This window comes from Cardiocondyla obscurior, linkage group LG16 (genome assembly GCF_019399895.1).
Source record: "Cardiocondyla obscurior isolate alpha-2009 linkage group LG16, Cobs3.1, whole genome shotgun sequence".
NCBI lineage: Eukaryota > Metazoa > Arthropoda > Insecta > Hymenoptera > Formicidae > Cardiocondyla > Cardiocondyla obscurior.
Window position 1 is genome coordinate 1,523,486 of NC_091879.1, and position 14,025 is coordinate 1,537,510.

General features: G+C 35.8%; 2 protein-coding genes across 2 annotated transcripts; both read left to right on the forward strand.

The window, feature by feature from the left end:
- Positions 1 to 1,490: 1,490 nt before the first annotated feature.
- LOC139108889 (CD63 antigen-like) lies at positions 1,491 to 11,006 on the forward strand. Its single transcript, XM_070667544.1, has 5 exons — positions 1,491 to 1,679; positions 8,633 to 8,830; positions 9,008 to 9,184; positions 9,407 to 9,607; positions 9,862 to 11,006. Exons 1-5 carry the CDS (start codon positions 1,620 to 1,622, stop codon positions 9,934 to 9,936), a joined length of 711 nt encoding a protein of 236 aa, XP_070523645.1. The 5' UTR covers positions 1,491 to 1,619; the 3' UTR covers positions 9,937 to 11,006.
- Positions 11,007 to 11,134: 128 nt separating this feature from the next.
- LOC139108888 (tetraspanin-31-like) lies at positions 11,135 to 13,631 on the forward strand. Its single transcript, XM_070667543.1, has 7 exons — positions 11,135 to 11,586; positions 11,655 to 11,741; positions 11,921 to 12,176; positions 12,298 to 12,531; positions 12,809 to 12,967; positions 13,076 to 13,270; positions 13,342 to 13,631. Exons 3-7 carry the CDS (start codon positions 12,096 to 12,098, stop codon positions 13,462 to 13,464), a joined length of 792 nt encoding a protein of 263 aa, XP_070523644.1. The 5' UTR covers positions 11,135 to 11,586; positions 11,655 to 11,741; positions 11,921 to 12,095; the 3' UTR covers positions 13,465 to 13,631.
- The last annotated feature ends 394 nt before the right edge of the window (positions 13,632 to 14,025 follow it).

The following is a 14,025-nucleotide window of genomic DNA, read 5'->3' on the forward strand; positions in this document are numbered from 1 at the left end:
TAACATATTTTCTGTGATTTGATTGATTTTTCATGAGCCAATCAAGTGAGAGAAATTTTTGTTAGTTAAAAAGAGATCCGCTACGAGCCGCCACCGACAAATCGAGATAGCATCGGGATGGTAACTGATGGAAGTCGACTTCGACGTTATGAATAATTTTAATGACAAAATGACATTATAATGTCGACAATTAAAACAAAATTAAATTGCACGGAAAAATCAATTTTGGAACTATTAGGTAAATAATTGCAGAACACTGCAAGATGTTGTGTTTTATATTTTTATTAACAATAAATATATTTTTACAGAGTTATTTGGTCAAAATTATCTAGAGGTATTACAATATTAATTGTAATTTTACTAATAAAATAATTTAGTACATGGCTAACATTTATAATTATTCTTTGTAGGATTTCGATGGTACGTTAGATTGCATATCCCTTGCAGTAACATGTACATTAAAAAAAAAAAAAAAAAAAAAAAAGAAGAACATTGCCTTTTGTAAGCTGCAAAACGATAAGAGAATAGTCATTAGAGATTTTCTAACTTCTGGTATTATTAAAATTATTAATTTTCACGCTTATCTCGTACGTTGATTGACGTAAAAGTTATCAACAATTTGTAAAGTATCAAATAATTGGTTTAGAAGGTAACATAATAAAGAGGGAAAAAAAAAGCAGCAAGATCTTGTAAATAAAACAATGTGAAAGAAGATGGGAAGTATACATATACGTGCTGGATCAGCGAGGTATCATGCGTGTTACACATGTGAAAAGAGTATTGAAAACTTGTTGAAACTTTTACGTGTAGCCTAAGATGGGTTTTTACTTAACCTTGTGGCAAGGAAATTAATTTAATGATTATTGTAATATTTTTTTTAAGTACTTAAACACTTCAGATAGCAAATTTTAAATTTAACATTCAATGTTTTTTTATTTATAATTACGAGTTTTATCAGAATACATGTAGACTTGTTGAATTGAAATCACTTCTTGAAACTTGATAATCCCTGCGATCACTGTATGTTCAGTTCAAGATAAAATATACTTTCGATACTGATAAAATCGACAAGATAAGATTGTCTAAGAATAAATTTTAAATATAAATCATTAATTAAATATCTCATTTTAGATCATTAAGTTCTCTAATCATTTCAATCGGCCCCGCCAAATGTTATTTGAAAATACTGCTTTTCAACATATTACAATTATGTATTGCACAATTATGATTAGAGCTTGTTTTAATTCGTCGTTATTAATTATTTTTAGGGCTCGCTGTCGATTAGCGAAATCGCTATTTCGTGGTATCGAGATATCTCTCGATACTGCAAAAATATCTTGCCGGCATGCGTTCGCCGAACAACCCGGCTTTTCCATATCTGAAGCGGATTTTTTTTTTTTTCACCGCGAATCATCGGATAACTTCGGACGGACTCGGCTGCGGCCGTCATGCTGGCGCCGCGCGGAGCGTCGCTTGAATGGAATTTCAGTTGCAGTCGGTCAGTTAAAGCCGACTTGTCGCGTGTTTTGTGTGCGTGAGTCCGTCCCGGCTACGAACGTCCTTTCGCTGAAAGCGGTCGCCTCCTGTCTCTACGCCGAATCGCAGAACCAACGATCAAAATGGGGTGTGGAATGGGAGTGATCAAGTACCTGCTCTTCATATTTAACTTCATCTTTGTGGTAAGTGTAACTTGCCCTACCAGGCCCCGCGACGGCGCCATAACCAGCCATCGCGTCTCCGCGTATCTCGCGTTGAACGCTACTAAAGTGGAAAAAAATATGCAACCGCGACGGAAACGCTTCTCGAGCTTTGCTCGCGTGTCGTTTATTGCTAGCTAGAAATAAAGCGATCGCATGTTTTCTCGCCATCCTCGACCAAAGCAGCCTGTGCGACGCCATCAAATTGGGCCGATTACGCGATTCAACCTCTCGCCTCGATCGAGCCCAAGTTCACGCGGCTAAACCGGTCTTCGTCCCCGACTCGTCGGCCTCGTCGTTCCTTTCATTTTTTTTTTTTTTTTTTTTTAAAGGAAAACAGCTTCCGATTCCAATAGCGGCGTCACGCGTCTTTACGTTCAATTTGTTTCTATTTTTATCCTTGTGTGACGTTCGTGTCATTTCCCTGATTAGAGTCTTGATTGAAATGCAGCGTCGTAAATACTTTGTCGGCTGCTTTGGCACGTCCGCGGTGTTTACATAGCCGGCTCTTCACGGAATCCGCTCACGGGCGACGATTACTCAACCTCACGCGGGTGGGATTTCGTCCTTGGAAACGCGCAGCCTGCGGTCTGCTCATGATCGCGTGCGTGACCGATGCAATTTTCTCTTGTTTCCTACCGAGCAGCATTTTTTTTTAAAACAATTTAAACGTTTCCTTCTTCGTTCACGAGCCGATAAGATCAAGCGCGGTCCAAACGGGAAAACAACATCGGCTACGTGCTAAAATTCTGACTATCTAACCGTGTTTACGCTCGAACCTAAATTGAACTCTACAAAGTCGAATAATTTCGCATAAGTATGAAACTAAAATTATGTGATATAATGTAGCGGCTTTATTCGCGAAGCGTCAGGTCCCACCGGCAAACTTTTAGACCTTTTTAACTTCATCACGTTCTCTCTTTACTTCACTTTAAAGTAATATAAAGCGAGAAGCTTGTTGCTCGCTCTGAAATAATACTTTCGTATATACATACACCAGCGATCTAGCGGCGGTTCTTAATTTCTTAAATTTAAATCAAGTATTCAAATAAATATCTTAAGTGAGTTCCAGTAGTATTTAACGATAATAGGGCAGCTTAACGGCCTTTACACTTGGCGATGCCCCAAGTGCTCGAGCATGCGAAATGCGAGTTAAAAACGGGACAACGTTATACACACACACATACACATATCGTGATGTCGAGAGGCATGCACCGAGTTCGGGTTCAGGTTTCAATGCGTACATACACTGTCATATATATAATAAATGTCTCATGACCACTGACTCACGGTGATAACAAAAAATTTCAAGGCTGCCACGTCATGCCTCCAGTCTTACATTTAGCCGGGCCCATTGTCCCCCGATCGCAAATATTTATTTCTATATTAGTGACACTCGGCTGGACAATAGCACTCGCATTATGTTGTAAAGTAGACTAGCAGCGCACTCAATTCGAAGATAAATAATTGAAATACATGAGGAACGTTTTACATTCTTCACGAGCGATCGTTAATCATTGATTAAGTCAATTATTCGTTGCATCCATCGATTAATGCGTCGCAAGACGATTTTATATGTTCTAGAAGCTCACGATATCGTGCCGAATGAATCGAATGATGATTTCGATTGGTAGACAATGAGAAAAGTTAATATATAAAAAAAAAACAAAAGTGGATAGACTCGGAAGAAAATTATACGTGATAAACGTGAATTATTCCACTTATTTTTTTTTTTAATTAGTTTATTTTTATGATCATGTGGCAAAGACCACATCTCTCTCCGTCGCGAACAGCGTGCCTTGATTCAGGAAAACAGTTATATATATACAGCTTTTAATTACTTTAATTATTTTAATACCTCAATTACTACTCTTAATTACTTTAATTATCTAATGACGTGACTGAACATTTTCGTCTGGTATTTATTTTTATGACGTTAGGCGGTTGTTCTCTTCTTTCTTTTCTTTTTTCTTCCCCCTTTTTTTTTCATGATCACATCGGTTACAATGGTCGTTTCTTACAGTTTCACAAGAGAAGGCCTTCCCTCGTCTTTCCTTAGAATCATCGTTGCGCATTGAAAAAAAAAAAGAACAGAAAAAGTACCGTTTAAATTTCGTCGAACGCCAGCAAATTTGTTTTCCCGGACAAAGGATTATTGCGTAAGATTATTGCGTCTCTCGAATAGTTCCTCCCTCGGTCGAAAATCGATACACAATGGGCGAACAAACTGGTATTGAAGTCACTATATGAGTCATCATAAAAGTGCGTATCGGCGTAGGGAGAATCGGAAAAAGACATAATCCCACCGAATCCGCCGACGTAAAATCTTGCGCTTTATACATATATTCTCGGTACACCACTATTCCCTGTTTCGCAGGTATATAATCTTATCAGAAAGCTAATAGCATATATCGAAAAAAAAGTATTCCATTACTGTAGATATAATATCTTAAAAGCTTGCGGTTTCATGTAGAATTACGAATCAGAGTCGGCTAGAATACACGTAGAATATAATTGTGCAAAAAAAAAAAAAAAAGAATTTGCTCAATAGTTGTACATTTGGGAGCGGATCTAGTAGAAGAAAAAATTTAATTGCAGAAGTATTTCGTAATCATTACCAGTGGTACAATTATATTTGCATGCTTGCTTCTATTAATTTAATTCACCAAAATCTCGTTGGATTAATTATACGCGACGATAGTCGTGCGATTATTTTTGCTTGTAGATAAACCAGATATTTTTGCATCGAGATTTTAATCTCTAATTGATTTTTATTAGACGAATTTATCCTTCCGGGAATTTTCCTGGTGTTTGGTTCTTGGACAAGCGGATATTGCTTTTTGTTTCCTCCCTTTTAATATCGCGTTAAAGCTTCCTCCGATTTCCTTAAAATCTGGGTCGCGTTCCCGTTTCCTTTGTCGCTCTTCCGAAGTTACGATCAGTTTCGTAATGGAAGGTTTATTTATGGTGATCACGTATCTCCGAGAATCCGTCACGGAAAGGTCAGATTATACGTCTGTAAATGAGAAAGGAAGATGGTCAATTTTATGGGCGTCCTGGAAAAAGCGATTTTGCCCAGCCTTCATATCGCGTTAAGTTCTCGTGAATTAATTTTCCTAGCAAAATATCATCGTGTTCACTTAATCTCGGTCAATAATTACAGTCGTTTGCAGAGAGAGATAAAGAGATAAACAGCTATATTAGAAGATGCAACATTAATAGATACATGTATATACTTGACAATGCGAATCGTTTTAATTGCTCTTTCAGTTGACAACTCCTATTGTTTTAACAAGCTGACCGGAATATGCAACGTCTAAATTAATTGAACGTCAATACCAGTTTATCGTCATTTACAGAATTGCTCCATGAATATTTATCGACCTGCTCGTACGTGTGAACGATGAACTCTCACTTCGACTCATTTCTGTCACGCAACCAGGACGTAAATTATGTTTATCTTTTTGTTCTAAAGTTCAGCTAGTATATTCACGACAATATTTTGTCTATTCTAATTTCGTGTGTTACAGAAACATTTTTTTTTTAATAGGAGATATCGTGCACTCTTAAAAATATATTTCGAGCGTTTCGATTAATCAATTATTGTCAATGCTAGATTATAAACATCAGTTCTCGACAGAGATAACGATTCGCAAGAAGAAAAGAAACGATAACGGTGTATGTTCGCTTGAGTACTCGTTATGATCGCCCGTACTATTGCGTTTTTACGTGTTCTTTTATCGGAAATCGCGCAGATACTTTTGTTATCGGCTCTCTCGATTTTTACGATCACTTACGCAATATTACGCACCTACGTGCAGTGCGAAGGTATGTACGTATGTATGTACACAGGGTGTGTCCAAGAGGCGACAGTCAGAATTATCAATGATCTAGAAAGAAAAATGGACTGTCCAGCCTTCACGAATAGCGAGTAAAATTCTGATTTCGTTAATTAACTTATAAAGAAATTAAAATTAAAAAAAAAAAAAACGAATTTACTCGAGATAACTTATATTCATTATCAAAATTAATGCAAATTTATATGTTAAAAGATTGACTCAAAATTTCATGCAATTAAGCATCTGACATTATTTTCTTGTACAAGTGTACATATAATTCTTTTTATTTTTTAGCAGATAATGAGTGCTGCGTCGATACTTTATCAGTTAGTTTTATAACATGTTTGTTTGACTTGTCAACGATATTTAATACAATTGAAATATTATCTAAGCGAACCACTGTTTATCAAACACCGATTATATCATTCCGAGGAAAGATCGCGGGCATTAAGATCCGCCAGTTTTTTTTTTTTCAATCGAAGTACTACGACTTGTGCTCATGAGCCAGGCCTCTTTCGTATTAAAGTAGCACTTTATGCAAATTAGTTTATTACGCGCGCCCATTATGTGTATTAAATTTCCAAATCGAAATCTATCTCTAGAGAAATCAAACGGATAGCTAAAAGACACAAGGCACACGATAATTAGGAGAGCAAGAGAAATATTTTCTTTTAACTTCTGTTGTTAATTCTCGATACATTAATTACTGTCTCGGGACACGTTGAATTACGTGGATGTTAGAATTGTTATCATAATTACTATCTGAAAAGAAGAATGGACTGAGTTTTACTGGCAACTAACCGGAAGATGGATTACTTTTTTTTTTTTTTTTTCTTTTTCTCTTTTTCTCTCTTTTTCTCTCTTTCTCGATAAAAAAGAGAATTATTTCGTTAGCGTCATCGAGTCATTACACCGGATATGCTTGCTTGCGAGCTTCCTATTACTCCAAATTACATTGCATGTCCATAATTTTAAAACAGTCAGGCTCGCACTCAGATTTTCCACATCTCGCTTATATTTTGCACGACGTCGCTGGTTGCACATTATGCGTTTAACAGCATAGGTAATTTTTTCGTCCTTCTCGGCTCGTTCGCCAATATCGCCGGGGCATTCCCTGGTGTCTCATTTTCTGTAATTATTGCGTCACTTTACACACACATTACGTGCAAACTATCTTCGCGCGATTGTGTGTCTCGACCGCGAAAATTTTCCACATTGCGTCGAGACGTTTATAGCCTCTCGGTCGACAATAAGCTCCCATTCGGTTAGCGAGATAATACTTTCAGCAGGCTTTTCCGCCTCCGGTATTTTGCGCAGAGAAAAAAAAATTCGTACGTGAACAAAAACATTCCTACGCGATGTTAGAGATGGAGTTGCAGACATAAAGTGTTTCAGGAATGGGTTTTTTTTTCTTTCTTTTCTTTTTGTTTTTTTTTTGTTTTTTTTTAATTGCAAAACGCTCGCAGACTCTCCGTGGTTTATCGCGGGAAATTTGTTCCGTGCCATGATAATCCTAAGAGTGAATTTACCATTCCGATATCGGAGATGATTAATTGTTATTCGCGTTCGTTATCCGGAGTTATCTGTCGCTACGGAGAATTTCGTGATACACGCTTCTGATACTATTAAGAATATATGTATATTGCTTTTTATCGATGATACGGGAGGTGTATTTCGTGAGCGAGTCGTGGTTTATTTATTACATTACGTTTCGAGTATTTCTAAATATAATATTGTTAATTAAAAGACCGAGGAACGTGCTTTTCGTACATTATCCCATTAGGATTGCAATTTTCTTGCTTTCAGTATGTTGCATCTCTTTTCACTGTCGCCTTCAATTTTATTTGCTTTACAAAATCGGCAAGTTTCTCCTCCGCAATGGCGCGTTTCTGATTTCCTCTAAGTGTAAGCAAATATTTTATTTGGACCTTGGACAGAGTTATCCACACCGTTGGCGATCGATTCTTATCTTATCGATTATTGTACAGTAACCGGGAAAATCCGTCTGAGTTCTTTTCGAAGCCACGACACTCCTCGACGTATAGTACTTAAGATTTTTCAGCTAGGGAAAAAAAAAAAATCTGAACGAGTGATGGAATTTGCGAACGAAACTTCACGTAGACTTCGGTTCCTCCCTTTGGGCAGTATTAATCACGCGATGAATACATCAGTTGCTTCTGTGAAAGATAATCGCGATAGCGATGATCGCCGTGATGATCGCATCGTTTCGAGAAGGAAGTCTCGACACCGAAGATAGATCGTTGAACACGCAATGATGTCATCTCGGGGGACACATGTGCACGCACCGCTTCTTATACTAAAATGATTAGAACCGTGTAGGCAAAATAAAAGCTAGGCTGTCTAATAAGAAGCAACTGTCTCCCAACCGGGACGCGATGAACATCGTCGTATAAACCTGGGAAAATTAATTTCAAAGAGTAACCATTCGAGCACTTAATTAATAACTCCTGTATTATTTTATTTTTAATTGATTTATTTGAATGTATTTGAATGGAAGAACTCTGAAGGGGGTGTTAAGTTAATTCGACAATCTGGGCAAATTTTAAATTAATCTGTTTATTAAAAATGTGGATTATTATTATTAAAAAATATTTTTTTTTTTTCTTTACGTTGCCCTTTTGCTGCTGGTCACTTGACGATACATACCGAGATATCTTGGAACAAAGTTCTGGCGGTTCTGAAACTAGGACGGAAAGTATAATATTAAAGGTTGAATCGATTTGAAGAACGCACTTAGACTGTTCACGTCCTGCGTTTCACTTGCACAGTTTAAGTGTATTAGTCGGCCTGTGACGATCTCAAGAATGACCATAACACGTGCTGCAGCGCGTGTAAAAATAAGGTATGCCACGCGTGCGCGCACGTACGGCGTCTCAAGGACGATCTCCAGAGGTATCTGGGTCTGCTCGATGCACACCGGCGGTCGTACACCATATCCTTCATCTATTTCCGTCTTCTTAACGCATTGGCCGGAAATTTTCGAATACAAGCTTGCCGGCATCTTGTAACGCAGATATAATAAATAATCCAACACACATACGTACGTGTGCATTAAAACTATATATATTGTTTCAGCTCTGCGGCCTGGCCATTTTGATCGTCGGCGTTTTAGTGCAAGTGGGAAAACAAGATTACTCCGGGCGCCTGAATGATTTCACTGAAAACCTCACGATCCCGGCGGTGACGTTAATCGTCATTGGCAGCATTATCTTCGTCGTCGCTTTCTTAGGATGCTGCGGTGCGATTCGCGAGAGCCATTGTATGATAGTCACGGTAAGCCCAACAGCGAATTTCACGCTTCTGTGACTCGAGAAGTCTTTCACGAACTTGACTTGTATTCACGTATACGTGTATGAAGTATGATGCGTCACAATTTTGAAAATCAAAGTTGAAGTCATACATTAGACAATTGTCCATAATTGTGGTAATTAATATTTTTTTTCTTTGTAGTTCGCATGTTTGCTCTTGGCAATCCTGATCATACAAGTAGCTATCTCGATCTACGTATTTGTCTCTGCGAAGAATACCGACTTTGCCTCTTTTAAGGACGCATATGCGAAAGAACTCTTCTACAAGTACCCGAACGGAGGAGAAGAGAAAGACATCGTTGATTCCATACAGAAAGGAGTAAGGCTATTTTTCAGAATGTATTTAATACATTCTTTTCACATACAAAAATATTGTACTGTTATGCAAATATAAGTCTTGTAATAATGCAACTATTATGAATTATATCTTGAACAGAATAATCGAATACAACATTGAATTCAGTATATTTTAAATGTCATAAAAAAATTATTTAGGTTTCAGAAAAGGATGATTATTTAAATATGAAATGTACTTTTGCAGTTAGAATGCTGTGGTGTTCAAGAGCCCCAAGATTTTATTAAAATAATTGGAAAAATTCCACCAAGTTGTTGCGGTGATATTAAAGACGAATGTAATCAACAAAATGTTTACAAAAGAGGTTGCGCAATTGTACTGGAAGATCTCTTTAAGTCTGCTCTTACGGTACTTGGAGGTGTCGCTGTGGGTATTGCTGCTGCAGAGGTAAAGAAATACAATCTAATAGAAAATTTATGTACAATAATTAGATATGTGGATGTATAGAAGAACGCAATATACATGTAAGGTTTGTTTCAAATTCTGATGTAGACAAAACTCAAAATGGGGGCTTAATCTATTCGAATTTCTAAACGTATAGCATTAATGCACATTAATATCAAATACATTCTTCAGTTTTTTCACTTTTATGTATATGAATATCGCGAGATAATACATTAATTTTTTATTTTTCTTTTTAGCTGATTGGTATCGTTTTTGCACTATGCCTGGCGAATTCTATAAAGAACGCTGAACGCAGAGGCTACAGTGTGTAAGAGTGGAGCACAACGAAGGATGCCTTCGGGCAGAAGACTTTTAAACACGCAACAACAATCTTACCTTCTACCGTCAACATATTTGCCTATAATATGTGATAAAAACTTTGCGCTTTACAACAAAATTAAATTAAATCTCTTTCTTTTTTTTATTCTAAGCGGAATAGTGCAAGATGTATTTTTACGTTTTCTTGTCTAATTTCTTTGCAGTCGTGATTAAGGTAAAAAGATAATACGTTTTCAATGAAACAACATAATTTTTCGTTTACAATTTAATGCAAAGTTCGCCATTGGCAATATGTATTATCGTAATTTATCGTTTCGCAGACGTCCACCTTTTTTTTCTTGTGAAAATAATTCGTTTCTTTTTTATACAGTTGTATATATATTTTGATATAGTGCTGCTTTAATTCATATTTATTCTACATAAAAGTCTAAACGTAAAAAAAAATTTTTAACGTAATTATTTAATACATATACGGGATTGTTTTGTGAGAACGATAGTTCATAAATAAAGATATCGAGGTACCTTCGCGGAAAGCAGACCAGTGATAGTATTTTGTAAAGTTAATGTTATAAAGATATTTTTTCACATAAAAAGCTACACAAATCGTACCTGCGGAGAAATCGCATTGCTGTTAAAAACAGAGTTCTCGTATGTATCTTTATATATTAAAAAGAATTTCACTTTGTTTGTACAGCACAGTACAGATATTGTGATTTAAAAACTTATTGATAAATACATATATATATATATATTTTTTGTCTTATAATAAAAGGTTACTGTATGTAAGTGATTCTCGTCACCATGCTTACGCTCGTTAATGAACGCGATTGATGCGCGTTTGTGCAATATTTCTGTTCAGGCACGATACGACGAAGTGTTCGAAAAGTTAGGCATGGTTCGAGAAAATATATAAAATTGATAATCCAAAGTTACAAATTTACTCGTCGTTTAATATGTGAAATTACCATTATTGCTGCTACTGCTGTTGCTCTGTCGTTATTGCGAGATATAATTATGTATATCCAGTTTTTTGTATTCATAACATAAAGACAAACGAAAGAAAGAGGTTTTATTCGACTCGTCATATTCCTATTGTTCTTTTTTTTGTATCGTTAGTTACGTACGATCGCACGTAATTGTAGGCTAAAGAAAAAAAAAGAAATTATCAATCCTATCCTTTTAAGAAGCCGTGTTAGATTGAATCAATTTCATTATCGCTAGAGAGAAGCCAATTCTCTGTCGTCGCTTTTCGCCGGCTTTTCGTCGAGGTAGCGTCGAGAGTCAATCTTGACAGTGGCGTCTCGTAGCAGATTTTCTTTAAACTAAAAAAAATTTCTTTTATTTAATTGGTCCATATGGGCCAATAACTAGCGAGCACCGTTTGCGCCAATTTCGCAGCAACCATTACGAAAAAGGCGTGGCCTCCAAATTGGCGGGAACGGCACTCCGACTTTATTATCTCTACACTTCCTATATTTCTGATACTTCCCTACCATTTTCAGACACTCGGCGCCGCAAAAATCCGGGATTGACGGATTTGTCATCTTGTTTATTTTCAATTTCTCGGTAACCTATATACGGACGCATGATTAAATTACTATCTTTGTTTAATTGTTATAAGGGAACGATTATTTACTTGATTGGTAATATATTTTTTAATATCATTGGGTAATTAATTTAATTAAAATTTAATAACATTAATAATTTTTAGGGATAAACTACTGATGTACTTCGACTTTGCGAATCGTGTGATTTGTACTGTCTGGTATTTAAAAATCAGATTTAAATTTCGATATATGTGAGTTTTGGCAATATCTTAACTAATAATATGTATAATAATAATTTGAGATTACAAAGCAACCATCATTTACTATTTTTATTATTATATTATTTATTAATTAGTATTCTTATTAATGTAATATTGCACTGATACATATTCATTTGACTAATATGAGTTTTTTTTTTGTTTCTTGGAAGTAATGAATCCAACAACATTCAGCTGTTATCGCGTTATCATATCTGAGGCATTGATCATTATTATATGATACTGTGAATCGCAGAGTTTGGACAAGTAGTTCGTCACGTTATTTTCAGACGTGCTGTGCGGATTTTTTTTCTTGAGCTGTAATTGACGACGTGATCAACGAGCAAAATGGGTATATTTAACAGTTTTTCGTGCAACACGCCGTTATTCGAGAAATCTTTTTTCTACCTGTTTAGCAGTTATCTCATAGTAAGTAATAGCAAACAGACATGTCACTGTGACGCTACGACAAGACATAGATACGTATTATATAATAAAAATTAAAATACTATGTGATAATAGTAATGGATATGTGCGAAATATTTTGCAGCTACGTGCGGGAGGCACATTAATATGGAGTATAATAATGCAACTCAACATTCCCTACGCTTTCACGCATATTGACACGTTGAAAAAGGGAGTCCTGGCTTGGACAAATATTTTAATCGGCGTCTGTGTCGTTGTCATTATTTTTGACATTATTTGCGGCATCTACAGCGTGGTATATTTCGACAATGCAAAGATAAGGAGTCGATGCACTAATGTTACGTGCATGACGGTCACGGTGAGCCTCCTTGCGATATTGTTCTCAAAATTATTTTTTTATATAACTTGTAATGTAATCTTTTCTCTTATCGCATGAGAGCTCGTTCAATCAACATGTCTTATCACCAATCAATGATATTTTTCTAAAACGATTTACGACACTCTTGTCTATTAGACTCTCGTGGAAATTCAAATTAAGATCTTGTAATAATATTATAGCTTTATTTAACTGAACATGATTGAACTGCTCGAGTTATCCTATATTTTGTCATATTAATTACGCTGTTTTTGGACAGTTTGCGATAGTGTTCTTGTGTATCCTGATTGTACAAACGGCCGTCGCAGTAAACATAATTACGTTCAGATCGACGTTCATTACCGATTTTAAAAACGCTTTCTGGAATTATGAAGTATCTGTAGATAGCACGAAGTTCGTTGACGATGTTCAACGCTCAGTAAGATTTATTTATATTTTAAATATTATAATATAATCAAATGTAATGTCGAATATGTTTAATGTGACCTGCAGATCAGGTTCAACGTTACTAAATAATTTTTTTCAGTTTTATTGCTGTGGTATTTATTCCTACCGAGATTACTTGAACGAGTTCCGTCGAATTCCAGACAGTTGCTGTAATGATCATGATCATTTATGTTCGAGCGCACAATACAGATTCGGTTGCGAAACTGAAATTTTTATAAGGCTATACGGAATCTACTCAATGGGCGTTTTCACCATGACTTTCTCCATTGTCGAGGTAAATGGGATTATCTGGAAATTATAAAAACCTGAACGGATATCTTTTAATAACTCAAATTTTTTTTTTAGTTTGTGGGTTTAATCTGGGCACTGTACCTAACAAACTCTATAAGGAAAAGAAATGTAATAAAGCGACAAGAAATGTTTTTCAAACAGGGTTTACAATACAGAAACAATGCACAACGTTTTTAATTGACTTTTAATACTTTTTGATCTTTTTTAGGAAGCATCTAGTTTGCTGGAGAAAAATAATCAATTACCATTGCAATTAGTGCTGTTGTTTGTTTCGCCGTTACAATAAAAGTAAATTTTAAATCTTTATAAATAAATTTAAAATGTAATTTTTTTTTATGTTCATATATTGTCGTTATTTATTAAGTTCAAGAGAGTATAACTTACATTTGCATTGAGCTATGATACAATACTATGTACATCGTCGTTCAGCAAGTCTCATTTCACGTGTTTATCGTTTCACTTTGCCGTTACCGCGACCGGGAATAAACGGGACATTGCTGTTCCAAGTGTAGAACTTACAAACATCTTAAAGCTATGTCATTAGTCTATTATGTTCAGGCTGCAGGACGAAAGTTGTTGTGTCCTCCAGAGAAAAGTCTTACTCCTCCGATCAATTTTACATAACGATTAAAATATTACCCAAATAAATTACAATCTTTCAATTAAGGTTAGTACAGCGACAACGGAAGTAATCCTTCAGGATTATTAATTAGCACTAATTAATTACCCTGCATGATC